We start from the raw sequence: 17,485 nt of genomic DNA, 5'->3' as shown, positions 1-17,485 counted from the left end.
ATCCTCTTGGGTAAAATATTCCGGAGGTAAAATAGTCCCCCATTCGGATCTCCAGGCGGGGACTACTCAAGAGGACGTCGTTATCAAGAGAAAGAAAACTGGCATTCTACGGATTGGAGCGTGGAATGTCAGATCCCTTAATCGGCCAGGTAGGTTAGAACATTTAAAAAGGGAAATGGATAGGTTAAAGTTAATTATAGTGGGAATTAGTGAAGTTCGGTGGCAGGAGGAACAAGACTTCTGGTCAGGTGAATACAGGGTTATAAATACAAAATCAAATAGGGGTAATGCAGGAGTAGGTTTAATAATGAATAAAAAATTGGAGTGCGGGTAAGATACGACCAACAGCCTAGTGAACGCATTACTGTGGCCAAGATAGACACGAAGCCCATGCCTACTACAGTAGCACAAGTTTATATACCAACTAGCTCTGCAGATGATGAAGAAATTGATGAAATATATGATGAGATAAAAGAAATTATTCAGGTAACGAAGGGAGATGAAAATTTATAGTCATGGGTGACTGTAATTCGAGAGTAGGAAAAGGGAGAGAAGGAAATATAGTGGGTGAATATGGATTGGGGGAGAGAAATGAAAGAGAAAGCCATCTGGTAGAATTTTGCACAGAGCATAACTTGGTTCAAGAATCATAAAAGAAGGTTGTACACATGGAAGAATCCTGGAGATACTAGAAGGTATCAGATAGATTATATAATGGTAAGACAGAGATTTAGGAACCAGGTTTTTAAATTTTAAGACATTTCCAGGGGCAGATGTGGACTCTCACCACAATCTATTGGTTATGAACTGTAGATTAAAACTAAAGAAACTGCAAAAAGGTGGGAATTTAAGGAGATGGGACCTGGATAAACTGACTAAACCAGAGGTTGTACAGAGTTTCAGGGAGAGCATAAGGGAACAATTGACAGGAATGGGGGAAAGAAATACAGTAGAAGAAGAATGGGTAGCTCTTAGGGATGAAGTAGTGAAGGCAGCAGACGATCAAGTAGGTAAAAAGACGAGGGCTAGTAGAAATTCTTGGGTAACAGAAGAAATATTGAATTTAATTGATGAAAGGAGAAAATATAAAAACGCAGTAAATGAAGCAGGCAAAAGGGAATACAAACGTCTCAAAAAATGAGATAGACAGGAAGTGCAAAATGGCTAAGCAGGGATGGCTAGAGGACAAATGTAAGGATGTAGAGGCTTATCTCACTAGGGGTAAGATAGATACTGCCCACAGGAAAATTAAAGAGACCTTTGGAGAAAAGAGAGCCACTTGTATGAATATCAAGAGTTCAGATGGAAACCCAGTTCTAAGCAAAGAAGGGAAAGCAGAAAGGTGGAAGGAGTATATAGAGGGTCTATATAAGGGCGATGTACTTGAGGACAATATTATGGAAATGGAAGAGGATGTAGATGAAGATGCAATGGGAGATACGATAGTTCGTGCAGAGTTTGACAGAGCACTGAAAGACCTGAGTCGAAACAAGGCCCCGGGAGTAGAAAACATTTCATTGGAACTACTGACAGCCTTGGGAGAGCCAATCCTGACAAAACTCTACCATCTGGTGAGCTAGATGTATGAGACAGGTGAAATACCCTCAGACTTCAAGAAGAATATAATAATTCCAATCCCAAAGAAAACAGGTGCTGACAGACGTGAAAATTACTGAACTATCAGTTTACTAAGTCACAGCTGCAAAATACTAACGCGAATTCTTTACAGACGAATGGAAAAATTGGTAGAAGCCGACCTCGGGGAAGATCAGTTTGGATTCCGATTCCGCAGGAATGTTGGAACACGTGAGGCAATACTGACCCTACGACTTATCTTAGAAAATAGATTAAGGAAAGGCAAACCTATATTTCTAGCATTTGTAGACTTAGAGAAAGCTTTTGACAATGTTGACAGGAATACTCTCTTTCAAATTCTAAAGGTGGCAGGGGTAAAATACAGGGAGCGAAAGGCTATTTACAATTCGTACAGAAACTAGATGGCAGTTATATGAGTCGAGGGACATGAAAGGGAAGCAGCAGTTGGGAAGGGAGTGAGACAGGGTTGTAGCCTCTCCCCGATGTTATTCAATCTGTATATTGAGCAAGCAGTACAGGAAACGAAAGAAAAATTCGGAGTAGGTATTAAAAATCCATGGAGAAGAAATAAAAACTTTGAGGTTCGCCGATGACATTGTAATTCTGTCAGAGACAGCAAAGGACTTGGAAGAGCAGTTGAACGGAATGGACAGTGTCTTGAAAGGAGGATATAAGATGAACATCAACAAAAGCAAAACGAGGATAATGGAATGTAGTCGAATTAAGTCCGGTGATGCTGAAGGAATTAGATTATCAAATGAGACACTTAAAGTAGTAAAGGAGTTTTGCTATTTGGGGAGCAAAATAACTGATGATGGTAGAAATAGAGAGGATATAAAATGTAGACTGGCAATGGCAAGGAAAGCGTTTCTCAAGAAGAGAAATTTGTTAACATCGAGTATAGATTTAAGTGTCAGGAAGTCGTTTCTAAAAGAATTTGTATGGAGTGTAGCCATGTATGGAAGTGAAACATGGACGATAACTAGTTTGGACAAGAAGAGAATAGAAGCTTTCGAAATGTGGTGCTACAGAAGAATGCTGAAGATTAGATGGGTAGATCACGTAACTAATGAGGAGGTATTGAATAGAATTGGGGAGAAGAGGAGTTTGTGGCACAACTTGACAAGAAGAAGGGACCGGTTGGTAGTACATGTTCTGAGGCATCAAGGGATCACAAATTTAGCATTGGAGGGCAGCGTGGAGGGTAAAAATCGTAGAGGGAGACCAAGAGATGAATACACTAAGCAGATTCAGAAGGATGTAGGTTGCAGTAAGTACTGGGAGATGAAGAAGCTTGCACAGGATAGAGTAGCACGGAGAGCTGCATCAAACCAATTTCAGGACTGAAGACAAGAACAACGAACAACAGAGATTTAAATACAAAGGTATTACTGGTTTGCTACTGGAACAAAAGAAACAAAGTTCAGGGATGTAACGACATAGGTCTATGCCTGACTTGATGATATTATTTGAGTAGAATTTTATACAAAATGAAAATAACTACAGAAGGAAATATTATTCTTAGAGGCGATTAATATCTAAAGAAGTACTTCGTAGTAAAATACTTGAGGAAAGAAAAGAAAAGACAAGAAAATATTTATTTTATATCAAGACAAAACAAATATAAACAGTGTTGATAAAAATTGCATCACTTATTTGAGGTCAATTATCCCTTTGGTTTAAAATGCTCAGCATTCATTCACAACCTAAGGAGAAGCTGTGCCTTTATGTATTACAATGTGTCATAAGTAAAGGAAATTCCTTAAGCAGTAGGTCTGCTGAGGATTAATTAACTTTGGGTGATAGGTGGTTATTGGATTTTAAATTTAACTAGAGACATATCTAATTACATAACACAAGGTTCACAAAGGTAAGGATATAACGACTGTTGAACTGCACTTTAAGATGCACCTTCTTATTATAATTTAATTCAAGGAAAATACCAATATTACTAATAATAAATTTCAAGCTGGTTAATATTCCAAATAAATCAAGTGCAGCTACATCTTTATAAAACAGCATAGAAATCATTCATGAATACTTTTGTTGAGCGCAACTAGTTGATAATATGCAGCCAATATTTTGTGTTGTATTTTATTCTATCTATACAGATTGCTTATCTCTGCCTGCATGTTGCTTTGCAGAACATGAAAACAAAGGTTTGGCAGTATTTATTTGTTATTTTTAAACGTCCAGTTATGTACTTGCAACTTTCTAATACTAGTGGTCAACAGGCAGTTTAAATGCTGTATTATGCACAGTTGTTTGTACAAAATTTAAATTAAGCAAAAATTAAACTTGTGCACACATGGAATAACATCAAATTTATGAGCAGCACCTATATAATTTAAATTTCTCCTTATATGTATTCACGTAATGTGCACTGTTTCTAATTCAGGTTGTGAAGCATCATCTGCTACCAGTAAGTATGTAACGCAAAATACTACAAGAAGAGCTGACTGCTGCAAGGACTGCTTAATTAACCACATTACAAGAAGTGGCAATCCAGAGCTACCAATGCATAAAGTAGTGATTGTCTGAGTTGTAATTACGTAACTACTCTTCTGCCACAGTGCAATTTTTTCGACCTCACCAGACAGGACGAGCTTTGTTGTTTTAAGCCCCTGTATCTTCTTTTCTTCAAGGCAGACTTAGTAATACCAATCCCAGAAAGGGTGATATTGATAGCAATTTACACACTTCAGAGAAGTGAAACATTCGTGGATGGACTTACCGTTTTTGCTACAAGTGGTGTCCCCCTTACATCCTAGAGTGGTTTGCCTAAAGTGCTGGCATTTAAAACAGTGCACTGGGTTGAGGATATAAAGCTGCATGCTTAAGCAAAGGAAACCTGCCTTGATGTGTTCTGGGAGTTCAATGGTATTGAAGATAAGGAAAAAGGAGTTGGATTTTACCAGATCCTCAACCACCCTTTTCATTACATTTTTCTCACCAACAACACCTTCTTGACCCCACTCATCTTTCATATCTTCTTTGGGAATATCTGCTAGATCTCTACATAGCACACCTGTGCTGTACTTCAAGCAGTGTTGTGGAGCTCGTTTCGATGGCATGTTCCCTGAGACATTTAATTTTCTGGCAGCTTGTCACTTGTTGGAAGCTAGAGGTGTCAACCAACAATATTCCATTTCACAATCACTTAACCTGAAATGCCCTCTAAACCTCTTTGAATATAGAAAAATGAAACTTTCTCGAAGCTGTCTTCTTCGTTTTAACTATTAAAATTGCATGCTCACCAGCAGCAAGCATTCTGTTGCAATAAACTGAAGTACTATGAACAATCTCTGGGCCAGGAGTATGGGCTACACGAGGACTCTTGCTGGATTGGGTTTCGATACCCACCAGCGGTATACCCATTACATTGGGAGTTGATGAGTTTTAAGTTCGAGGGTTCCACCTTGATCCTACAAGCAGCCAAAAGATGTGTCCACTGAGAAACAGCCTCACTTATCTGAATAAGCCTCAGACAACTCTGGTGCAAAAGTTTCCTCAGTGGATGCCTGTTAATGACTGGACTGTTTTGACTCAACAGTCATGCACCTCATCAGTGTGCAGCACACATTGCATACTGAGATTGAGGAGTTTGCTCTTAAAGATTTTCACCATTCTCGGGATCTGGGCAACTAAGCCAAGATCCCTGGTCCCAGTGACATACAACATTCCACCACCCCACGACCCCACTGTATGGTGGTCACTGAACAATGTCCAGGTCTTACAGTTACCGAGGTCTAGTGGTGCTTACCAGTCCTCGGTTCAGGAAACCTCGGTTTGCCAAGAAAGTACCGAGTAAATGAATGCTGAGCTCTCTCAAGTGCTTGCCATTCAGCGTGACCTGGGAAGCATACGTGGCTTATCGAATGCCGCAGACGTGGCAAGATGATGAACTGCTACACAAAGCGAGACAAGAATGTTCTGTATCATGTTGATACAAGAATGTTCTGGATCATGTTGAAAGATCACCAATAACCAAAGTACCATTATGTATCAATACTAAACAAATTTCAAAGATGAGTAGATGGAGTGTAACAACAGTCTATTAAATAAACCCCTATCACAGACTAAAATCAAACAGTGGAAAATCCAGGATGGAATGTAACAATATTATGAAAAGGAAAGTTGCTATTCACCATATGGCAGAGATGTTGAGTTGCAGATATGCACAAAAAAAGACTCTCACAATTAAAGATTTTGGCCGTTAAGGTCTTCGTCAACAATAGACACACACACACACACACACACACACAGTACGGTGGGGGTGGCGGACAGTGAAGTGCTGCAGATTAGACGGAGGGCAGGGGAGAGGTGGGGAGGGGGATGGGGGAACGTGGCAGTAAAGGGGAGAAGTAAAATGACTGACTGTGATGGTGAAATGATGGTTGTGTAGTGCTGGAGTGGGAACACGGAAGGGGTTGGATGGGTGAGGACAGTGACTATGGGCACCCGCATGGCACCATCCTACACCAACATATTCATGGGCCATCTAGAGGAATTCTTCCTGAAAATCCAGAAGCCTAGACCCCTTAACTGGCTCACATTCATTGATGAAATCTTTGCGATCTGGATCGAGGGAGAGGACACCCTATCCACATTCCTCCAGAACCTCAACAACTTCTCTCCCATTTGCTTCACCTGGTCCTACTCAACCCAACAATCCAAGTTCCTAGATGTTGACCTCCACCTCAAAGATAGCTACATCAGTACCTCCGTCTATGTCAAACTTACTAACCACCGCCAATACCACCACTTTGACAGCTGCCACCCATTCCACACCAAGAAGTTCCTCCCATACAGCCTATCCACCCGTGGTTGTCGCATCTGCAGCGACGAGCAGTCCCTCTCAAAATATACTGAAGGTCTCACTCAAGCCTTCACAGACCATAATTTTCCCCCAACCTTGTACAAAAACAAATCTCCCATGCCTTATCTTTCCAGTCTCCCCCCACCTCCCAAAGTCCCACCGTGCAGCAACAGAGGAGCATTCCCCTCATAACTCAGCAACACCCAGGACTGGAGCAACTGAATTACATTCTCCGCCAGGGTTTTGACTACCTTTCGTCATGCTCTGAAACAATAAATGTCCTGCGCACTATCCTTCCCACCCCTCCCAAAGTGGTATTCCGCCGTCCACCGAACCTACAAAATAAACTCGTCCATCCTTACACAATCCCTGCTCCCAACCCCTTACCTCATGGTGCATAACTCTTTAATAGACCTAGATGCAAGACTTGTCCCATACATCCTCCCACCACCACCTACTCCAGTCTGGTTACGAACATCACCTATCCCATCAAAGGCAGGGCTACCTGTGATACCAGTCATGTGATTTACAAGCGAAGCTGCAACCACTGTGCTGCATTCTATGTGGGCCTGACAACCAACAAGCTGTTGGTTCTTCCCACCAACACCAGCTGTTCTGAATTGCGCAGTTGGGAACTTTCACCGCAGTACATCCGACGTTCCCGTAACCCTCCTGGTCTCAACCTTCATTAGTCACTGCCCTCACCCATCCAGCCCTTTCCCTGTTCCCATTCCAGCCCTACACAGCCGTCATTCCATCATCACACTCAGTCTTTTTACTTCTCTCCTTTTCCGCTAATTCCCCCCACCCCCACCCCTCTCTCCCTCTGTCTAATCTGCAGCACTTCACTGTCTGCCACCCCCCTCCCCTCCCCACCCTAGCCTCCTCCTTACACCAGCTCAGCTGGCACTCCCATCATGCACTGGTGCTGCTGCTCGCAGTGGTTTCAGTTGCCTGAGACTGCAGTCGTGTGTGAGATGGGCTTGTGTGTTTGTGTGTTTGTGAGTGTGTGTGTTTGTAGGTAGGTAGGTCTATTGTGACAAAGCTTTTTTTGTGACAGTCTTTCTGTTGTGCCTATCTGCGACTCAGCATCTCTGCTATATGGTGCATAGCAACTTCCCTTTTCATAATATTGTTACCTATCATAGACTATATGGACAAGCAGTGGGAATAAATGATTTAGAGCCCAGAGTTATACTATGTCACTGCATCATCCAGCAATTTGTTGCCATACAAAATTTTCTTGAGTGGCTTTTGGTTCATGGCCAAGTCTTCTTCCAACCAAGATTGTTCCACACTCTTGACCCCATGTGCATGAAATAGACAGTAGCAAATCTCAATTTTCTATCTCAAAGTACATAGTCTGGAACCTTATTTCATCAGGAGATGGGAATACACAGTGTAGCAACCAATATCAATAATAGTCTTGACTTATTTTCATGTTGGAAACGTAATGTGATGTGTTACTAAGAAAAATGAAGCAATATTTCTAGCAGATGTGAGCACCACTCAAGTACATTAAACAGTGGGAAAGACAATGATACAGAGAATTAAAGACAACAACTTAAGTTACAATAAGATTTGACATACCAAAGTAACCATTAGAACTACCATCAATTTAAAATTTTGTACAATTTGTTGTTCTTCACACTACAGTAGCAATTCCCCACTCTTACCAATTGGCCAGATTCACATCTTTCCCATCAAACTAGGTTACTATGGGAGCAGCTGAATCTGCCTTGACTCATGGCTCTAGTACATGGCTAAAAGAAGTAGTCAATTCAAAAGTTTGTGATGTAAATCAGCACATATCATATCAAAAACAGTTTGTTCATTTATAAGAGTTTTTGCCAGTATACAATATTGCAGTGCAGCCTAGTTTCACTCTACAGAGCCCATCCAGCCCTTTCCCTGTTCCCATTCCAGCCCTACACAGCCGTCATTCCATCATCACACTCCGTCTTTTTACTTCTCTCCTTTTCCGCTAATTCCCCCCACCCCCACCCCTCTCTCCCTCTGTCTAATCTGCAGCACTTCACTGTCTGCCACCCCCCTCCCCTCCCCACCCTAGCCTCCTCCTTACACCAGCTCAGCTGGCACTCCCATCATGCACTGGTGCTGCTGCTCGCAGTGGTTTCAGTTGCCTGAGACTGCAGTCGTGTGTGAGATGGGCTTGTGTGTTTGTGTGTTTGTGAGTGTGTGTGTTTGTAGGTAGGTAGGTCTATTGTGACAAAGCTTTTTTTGTGACAGTCTTTTTGTTGTGCCTATCTGCGACTCAGCATCTCTGCTATATGGTGCATAGCAACTTCCCTTTTCATAATATTGTTACCTATCATAGACTATATGGACAAGCAGTGGGAATAAATGATTTAGAGCCCAGAGTTATACTATGTCACTGCATCATCCAGCAATTTGTTGCCATACAAAATTTTCTTGAGTGGCTTTTGGTTCATGGCCAAGTCTTCTTCCAACCAAGATTGTTCCACACTCTTGACCCCATGTGCATGAAATAGACAGTAGCAAATCTCAATTTTCTATCTCAAAGTACATAGTCTGGAACCTTATTTCATCAGGAGATGGGAATACACAGTGTAGCAACCAATATCAATAATAGTCTTGACTTATTTTCATGTTGGAAACGTAATGTGATGTGTTACTAAGAAAAATGAAGCAATATTTCTAGCAGATGTGAGCACCACTCAAGTACATTAAACAGTGGGAAAGACAATGATACAGAGAATTAAAGACAACAACTTAAGTTACAATAAGATTTGACATACCAAAGTAACCATTAGAACTACCATCAATTTAAAATTTTGTACAATTTGTTGTTCTTCACACTACAGTAGCAATTCCCCACTCTTACCAATTGGCCAGATTCACATCTTTCCCATCAAACTAGGTTACTATGGGAGCAGCTGAATCTGCCTTGACTCATGGCTCTAGTACATGGCTAAAAGAAGTAGTCAATTCAAAAGTTTGTGATGTAAATCAGCACATATCATATCAAAAACAGTTTGTTCATTTATAAGAGTTTTTGCCAGTATACAATATTGCAGTGCAGCCTAGTTTCACTCTACAGAGCCATTACAACATTCATTAAAAGTTTTAAAAAAGTATACTTTACCTTCACACTTTTGTCTTGCGACCCTGTGGCAACCAGCTTATCGTTTGGTGAAATGCAGACACAATTAATGTCTTTTTGGTGTGCCTTCTCGGTGTGCGTAACATTCAAAGAATGAGAGGTCCCTGAATTAAAAACAATGCTAGTGCACTCAACCATAAGAAGATGATAAATTTAAATATATTTACTTGCTCTGCCATACAAAGAGATTTATTAAAAAATAATCAGATTAAAGAAAAGCAAAAATGTAAAAACCTTCAAAACTTTTAGTTATAATAGTTTAAACTACAACACAATACAAGAAGAAAAATGATGCCTTCTTTGGGTGCTAAAGGTAAAAATTTGAAGTCAATAATATATTCAGCCAGTAAATTCGAACATTCAACTGCAATATGCTTTTTGGTAAAGAAAGGGTGTGAATTAATAATCACACGTGGTAAGAATGACATTAATGACATGACATTAAACAAATGAGACAAAACACCAACGAAAAACCTACAACAGAGTATAATTATCAATATGAGAATAGACCTTTATTCACCAAACTCAAGAGGCATTGAGCAGCAGACCGACATGCAGAAAGGACAACAATATGCTAAGATAAAGTCATGCTGAAATGCCAGAAGAAAATGGTGACTCTCTCTCTCTCTCTCTCTCTCTCTCTCTCTCTCTCTGTGTGTGTGTGTGTGTGTGTGTGTGTGTTGGGGGGTGAACACTAAAGACAGTCTTTATTCAAAAACTAAGCTGTTTATTTACCTTTCTGTATATTGGTGCACTGCTCAGTGTCACTTCGATTTGGTGAACAGTCCTCACACAGAGAGAAAAATATAAGAAAATCTAAGTGTATTAGTAAAACATCTGGTATGTAAACATGCCTGAAAAGAAAATAGAACAAGTTAAAATGCTAGTCAAAAGACCTATAAAAGAATGTCAGTGTTCAAGGCAGTTCATCAACCTCCACATGATTACTCTGCAATTCACAATTAAGTGACTAGCATAGGGTCCATCGAACCACCTTTAAGCTACTTCTCTACCATTCCATTCTCAAAAGTGCATGAGAAAAACAAACAACTTAAACCTTTCCATGTGAGCTCTGATTCCTCTTATTTTACTTTGATGATCATTTCTCCCTTTGTAGGTGGGTGCCAACAAAGTCTTTTCACTCTCTGATGAGAAAATTGGTGATTGAAATTTCATGAGAAGGTCCGATAAAGTTAAAAAAACCTTTGCTTTAATGACTGCCACACCAATTCATGTATCATATCTGTGGCACTCTCTCCCCTACTTCGCAATAATACAAAACGAGCAGCCCTTCTTTGAACTTCACGAGCAGCCCTTCTTTGAACTTTATCAACGTAATCTATTAATCCTATCTGAAATGTATCCCGCATTGAGCAGTAATACGCCAGAAGAGGGCAGACAAGCGTAGTGTTAGCAGTTTCTTTAGTAAACTTGTTACATGTTCTAAGCATTCTACCAATAAATTGCAGTTTTTGGTTTCTTTTCCCCACATGTTATATATGTGATCGTTCCAATATAAGTTATTCATAATTGTAATCACTAAGTATTTAGCTGAGTTTACAGTCTATTGGTGTATGTGATTTATTGTGTAGCTGAAATTTAGTGAATTCTTTTTAGTGCTTTTCATGGTTTAGTGTCAATTGCCACTTTTTGTCCAATCAGATATCTTGTCTAAATCATTTTGCAATTCATTTTGATCATCTGATGACATTACATGACAGTACTTGATGGCATCATCTGCAAACAATCTAAGAGGACTGCTCAGGTTGTCTCTTACATCGTTTTGCAGATCAAGGGCAACAGAGGGCCTGTAACACATCCTTCTGGAATGCCAGATATTACTTCTGTTTCACTCAATGACTTTCTGTCAAGTATTACAAACTGTGACCTTTCTGACAGGAAATCACAAATCCCGTCATATACAACTGACACGATACTATGTGATATTAAATAGGAGACACTTATGAGGAATAGCCTCCTGGAAATAAAAAAATATGGAATCAATTTGACACACCCTGTTGATAGCACTCATTACTTCATCAGAATAAAGAGCTCATTGTGCTTCTCAAGGACAATATTCTGAATCAGTGTTGGCTATTTGTCAATAAATCCTTTTCTTCTGGAGATTCATAATGTTCAAGCACAGTATATGTTCCAAAATCCTACGGCAAATTGACGTTAGTGATATGGGTCTGTAATTCAGCAGATACTCCTATTTCCTTTCTTGGGTATTGTTGTGATTTGTGCAACTTTCCAGTCTTGGGTACGGATCTTTTTGCGAGCAACTGTTTGTATATGATTGCTAAGTATGGAGCTACTGTATCAGCATACTCTGAAAGGAACCTGACTGGTATAAAATCTAGACCATGAACCTTGCCTTCCTTAAGTGTTTTATGCTGCTTCGCTACACCATGGATATCTACTTCTAAGTTATTCCTGTTGGCAGTTGTTCTTGATTTGAATAATCGTAATTTTTTGTTTTGTCTTCTTTTGTGAAGGAATTTTGGAAAAACCGTGTTTAGTAACTTTGCTTTAGTGGTGCTGTCATCAATAATGTCACCATTGCTATTGCGCAGTGATGGTATAGACTGTATCTTGCCACTGGCGTAATTTACATACGATCAATATCTCTTTGCGTTTTCTGCCAGATTTAGGGACAGAGAATTGTTGTGAAAACTATTAAAAGCATGTCACATTGAGTTCATGCTAAATTTCAAGTCCTGTAAAATTGCCAGTCTTTGGGATTTTGCACTCTCTTAAATTTGGCATGCTTTTTTCATTGCTTCTGCAATAGTGTTCTGACCTGTTTTGTGTACCACTGGGGATCAGTACCATCTCTTATTAATTTATTTGATATATATCTCTCAATTGCCATTGATACTATTTCTCTGAATTAAAACCACATCTGGTCTATGATCTCTTAGGAAGGTCTCAAGAAAATTTTATCTGTTTTTTTTTAAATAGAATATTTTGTGTTTATTTTTGGTGGATTTAGATGTTACGGTATTCAGTCCAGCTACAACAACCTTGTGGTCCCTAATCCCTGTGTCTGTTATGATGATCCTTATTTGGTCAGTATTATTTACTGCTAAGAGGTCAAGTATGTTTTTACAACCACCTACACTCTGAGTGGGCTTCTGAACTAGTTGTTCAAAATAATTGTTTGAGAAGGCATTGAGTATGATTTTGGACAATGTGTTATGCCTATCACTGACTTTACACATGTATTTTCATCTCAACATATCGAGGGTAGATTAAAGTCACGGACTACAATTGTCTAGACAAGCACCTATTTGAAATGAAATTCAAGTTTTCAATGAACTGTTCAGCAACTGCATCATCTTGAGTCTGGGGGAGGGTGGGAGGGTTTGGAAAAGGAACCAGTTATTAACTTATTCCAGTTGCCAAGTATAACCTCTGCCGACACTAACTCACAGGAACTATCACTTCAATTTCACTACAAGGTAAACTGCAATAAATAGTCCACCACCACCTGTTTTTAATCTATCCTTTCTGAAAACAGCTACGCCTTTTGTAAAACTTTCAGCTGAACTTATTTCCGGCTTTAGGCAGCTTTTTGTACCTATAATGATTTGAGATTCAATACTTTCTATTAGTGCTTGGAGCTCTGGTTCTTTTCCAACAAAGCTATGACAGTTCACAACTACAATATTGATTGTTCCTATGTCTCTTCCTCTTCCTGCTTCATCCTGCACCTTTTGAAGCTGAAGCCCTCCCTGCACATTCCTGAGACCCTCTAACCTAAGAAAACCACCTATGCCCTCGATACAGGCCCCCTCATCCCCCCCCCCCCAACCCACAAGGCCATTTCCTGCATGTAGTGGACTCCTGACCTATTTAGTGAAAGCCGGAAACCCGCTATCCTTTGACAAGTCGCGAAATCTGCAACCTACACAGTCGTCGCCGAACCATCTAAGCCACTAATTCAGGAACACTCAGCTCTGTACCAAAGAACCACAGTTGGTTCTGTCGAGTATACTACAGAAGGTGAGCTCTGCCTTCATCTCGCAAGCATGACTGGCAGTCTTTACTACTTCAGCTATCTGTCCGGAACCATAAGGAATCTCTTCCGATCCTAAGTGACGTACATTGTTAGTATCAACATAAACCACAGTTTACGGCAATAACTAAATGGAGGGGGAAAGATATAAAATGACCTCAAGTGCTTTTGATACATGAAACAGAGTTTTCCAAATCAAACATCTTATGTCGCTGAAACATAAAGTTTGTAATCAGTATGTATTATCAGTATGTGTTATGACTCTACCACTAATACGGACTTTAAATGCAAAAACCATTCAAAAACAGAGTTGTTCAGAAAAAAATGGAGGAATACATGTTAGAAATTGTTAGAAAAACTGGAGAACAAACAAACTGATCAGGAAACACGCTGGAGTAGAAGCAGCGCAAATAAAAATGGAGGCGTGCAGGACATGTAGCCAAGTGACTTGGTCGTAGGACTCGGTTTGCTAGATTCTAAAACATATGAAAACATTGGAATGATGACATAAATCAACGTGATTAGATGACAATGGAAAACATGCAGGAGCTACATGGACATCTGTACCTGAAGATCGTAATGTATGAGAAAGTCTAAAGGAGGTCTTTGTGGAACAGTGATGCCAAATGACTACTGTTATTGCTGCTGCTGCTGCTCCTGATGATGATGATACCACAGGTTGGATCAATACTTGGTTTCAAATTAACTCTATAAATCCCAGCAAACCTGTAATTTATACTCACTGCCCCATTCTATATTTTAAATCATGTCCGTAGTGAAACCAACTTGTTTCTTTACTTGCTTAATATCCAGTGTTTTTTCAGTGCCAGTAGTGGTAATTTTTTGTAAATATCTTCAAGATTACATTGAGGATTACATGGAGGACACTGGTACCTCTATCTTATGCACTTCCATTCTTGTGAAGTAGAATGATTACATCTTTGTTCCTGTTTTGAAGAACTATTTTCCTCCACAGATATTTTATACCCAATTTTGCAAGTTATTTTTGTATTACTTTATCTCCAACTTTATTCATGTATACTGAAGCACCATCCTATATGGCACCTTTTGTTTCCTTGTATTTCAAACAGAATTATTCAAACCATCATTATTACTTCTGTAACATCACTGTTTTCATTATTAATAATCTGTGTTTCTAATTTATCTCTCAAACACCATATATATCAAAGAAATCTAGGAATGGTTGTACAATTTTGCTTTCTGTTGTTAGAAATTGTGCCACCAGCCATCTTAACTAATGAAATGTGATGTCTATGCAAGATAAATTCTTGTACTGTTTCTCAAACTCTTATTGTTTTCAATTGTTCCTCTTATTAAATTATCACTGCACAATTTCACATTCTGCAAGAGACATTTTGAAATAGTTTTGATTAGTTCATGTTTCAAATTTAACATTTTCCTGCTTTTTTGTTCCAGCAACACCTTTTTGTGTTTGCTCCAGTCTCTTTGTAATATACCTGTCCCTTCCATCTAGAATAATAATCATTTGCTAAGAGGTTGAATTGTTGCTTGCACTGATCTGGTATAGCTCGCTATTCCTAAATAAATTGTCACAGTCCACAGTCCTGATTTCCCACAAGGTGAATTTCTTTCTTTCTAGTCTAGTGTATATTTTCACTCTTGATCTTACTAACTTACGATCACTTGAAAATGTAAAGTGATTGGAGAATGTCACACTTCGTTTTATTTCTTCCTTGTTTAATAAAATATAGTCAATTTTATTTTTAGTTCCACTCTGTTGAAAAATCCACATTTTAATCCTCCCCCCTCCTACCCCCAGCATCCCACCTCTCTCTGAATGAATGTGTTAAGGATAAACATATTACTCCTCTCAGCATATTACACTAATGTGTAACCTTTTTTCAGTTCTATATCATAAGCAAAGTTTCCTACTGGCAAATAAAACTTCAGTTTCTGTGGATACGCTATCCTTTACCAGTAACTCTTCACATCAGTCGTCCTTCTTCTCTGTCAGTGTGTCAGCACGTTGCTGAATAGATTCAAATGATTTATCTTTAACACAAAATATGATTTTTTCTAAGATTTCTCCACCATCTGTATTATTGATCTCCCTACCATGTTTCCCTACAATAAAACATTTGACCTGACAAAAGAATTATAAGCGTAACAATCTGCAGAGCTTCAAGTTCAATCATCTTTTAGTTGATGTCACTGAGTCTAGAAATAAAAAAAAATTAATCAGGATAAAGTACACTTACCAAATTCCAGTTTTTCGGGTATTTTCCACAGTTTGAGACATGAATCTTGACTGACTGACAGAAAAAAGGAGTCTGATAGGCGAGAGAATACAACAGAACCAACCGATGCTGTATGTCTCACTGCTGAACCAACGCATGTCATGTTCTGTTGCTCTGCATCCATAATCCACAGTCTCACAGAATTGTCCTGTTCTCATTGTTACATCAACAGAAAGGAAACAGAATTATAATCTCACATATATATAAGTAAAACTGGAATTGGGTGTAGCACATTTGGCAAGTACTACAAAATCTTTTATATTGTAAAAGGGGTACTGAATAGAATATATACATAATATGAAACTATAAATTAAAATAAAATTAAATTTAGAATTTATAAAGTTTAATATCCTAAAAAAGTCAATTTATTACCAGAAAAGTAAAACCTCAGCATTGACAGGAATGATAAAAAGACTCAGTCACAGCACTTGTGCCATCTGAGAACAGGTGACTGTCATAAATCAACAAAAGTATTGAAGAAACATCCACACAGTGACCCTTAAGCAGTGAAAGTATCACTCAATAATTCCTGCAGCAAGGAAACACTGCGTCAAAATGTGATAGGATGTCTTTCTAAAGACCAGCTGTGACAGTGATGCCAATCAACTCTGAGGGATTCACATCATTCAAAGCTGACATACTATGACCACTGTCTGTGACTGCCGAGGTCAAACTCGAGCAATTGCTCATGATGGGAGAAGCAGTCTAGGTGGTGAAAGTAAGGATGAGGCTGTGGTGGGGAGGCAGAGGGAGACCAGGGTACAGGTGGAGGACAGTGAAGTGCTGTTTTGGGGTGGCATACAAGGACAAGATAGAGATAGGTAGGACAGCTATGTGCAGTCAGGTGGTTAAAGAAGGGCGGGGAAGTGGGTTGGGCCTTATCTCTCTAGTCACTCACCACCTCTCAAAAGTGCCACTGTCTGGTCCATCATGAGTCAGTACCATCCAAGAGTGGAGCACTGAATCACATTCTCCACCAGGGTTCTGACTACCTCTCATAGTACCCTGAAATGAGAAATGTCATACCCACTTTTCTCCCCAACCTCCCACAGCAGTATACTGCCAACCAGTGAACCTACACAATATCCTCGTCTATCCTTATACAACCCCTGCCCCAACACATTCCCTCATGCCTGATATCCCTGTGATAGACATAGATGCTATATCAGTCCTATTCATCCTCCCAACAGCACCTACTCCAGTCCCATCACAATCATCACCTGTCCCATCAAAGGAAGGACTACCTATGAAACCAGTCATGTGATTTACAAGCTAAACTTCACTCAACGTGGGCATGACAACCAACAAGCTGTCTGTCTGCATGAATGACCACCAACAAACTGTGGCCAACAAACAGCTGGACCACCCAGTTGCTGAGCATGCTGTCCAACACAACGTTCTTCATTTTAATGACTGCTTCACAGGCTGTGGCATCTGGACCCTTCACAACACCACCACCTCATTGCAATATATTCTATGTTCCTATAACCTTCCTGGCCTCAACCTTTGTTAGTCATTGTCCTCACTCACCTATCCCCTCCCTCGTTCCCTCTCCACAGCCTTCTATTCCACAAGCGCTTCCAGACTTTTTACTTCTCTCCTTTTCTGCTGCCCCCTCCATCACC

At 39.7% G+C, this 17,485-nt stretch overlaps 1 protein-coding gene across 1 annotated transcript in view; it reads right to left on the bottom strand.

The window, feature by feature from the left end:
- Positions 1 to 17,485, bottom strand: part of LOC124776667 (transducin beta-like protein 3) — a 177,072-nt gene that overhangs the window by 63,106 nt on the left and 96,481 nt on the right. The window contains exons 9-10 of the mRNA XM_047251768.1: positions 15,822 to 16,008; positions 9,543 to 9,664 (exon numbers count right to left, since the gene is read on the bottom strand). Coding sequence (XP_047107724.1) covers positions 9,543 to 9,664; positions 15,822 to 16,008 — 309 coding nt within the window. The remainder of the gene's footprint in view (positions 1 to 9,542; positions 9,665 to 15,821; positions 16,009 to 17,485) is intronic.

This window comes from Schistocerca piceifrons, chromosome 2, assembly GCF_021461385.2.
Source record: "Schistocerca piceifrons isolate TAMUIC-IGC-003096 chromosome 2, iqSchPice1.1, whole genome shotgun sequence".
NCBI lineage: Eukaryota > Metazoa > Arthropoda > Insecta > Orthoptera > Acrididae > Schistocerca > Schistocerca piceifrons.
The sequence above is the reverse complement of the archived record's forward strand: the minus strand, read 5'-3'. Positions and strand labels throughout refer to the sequence as shown.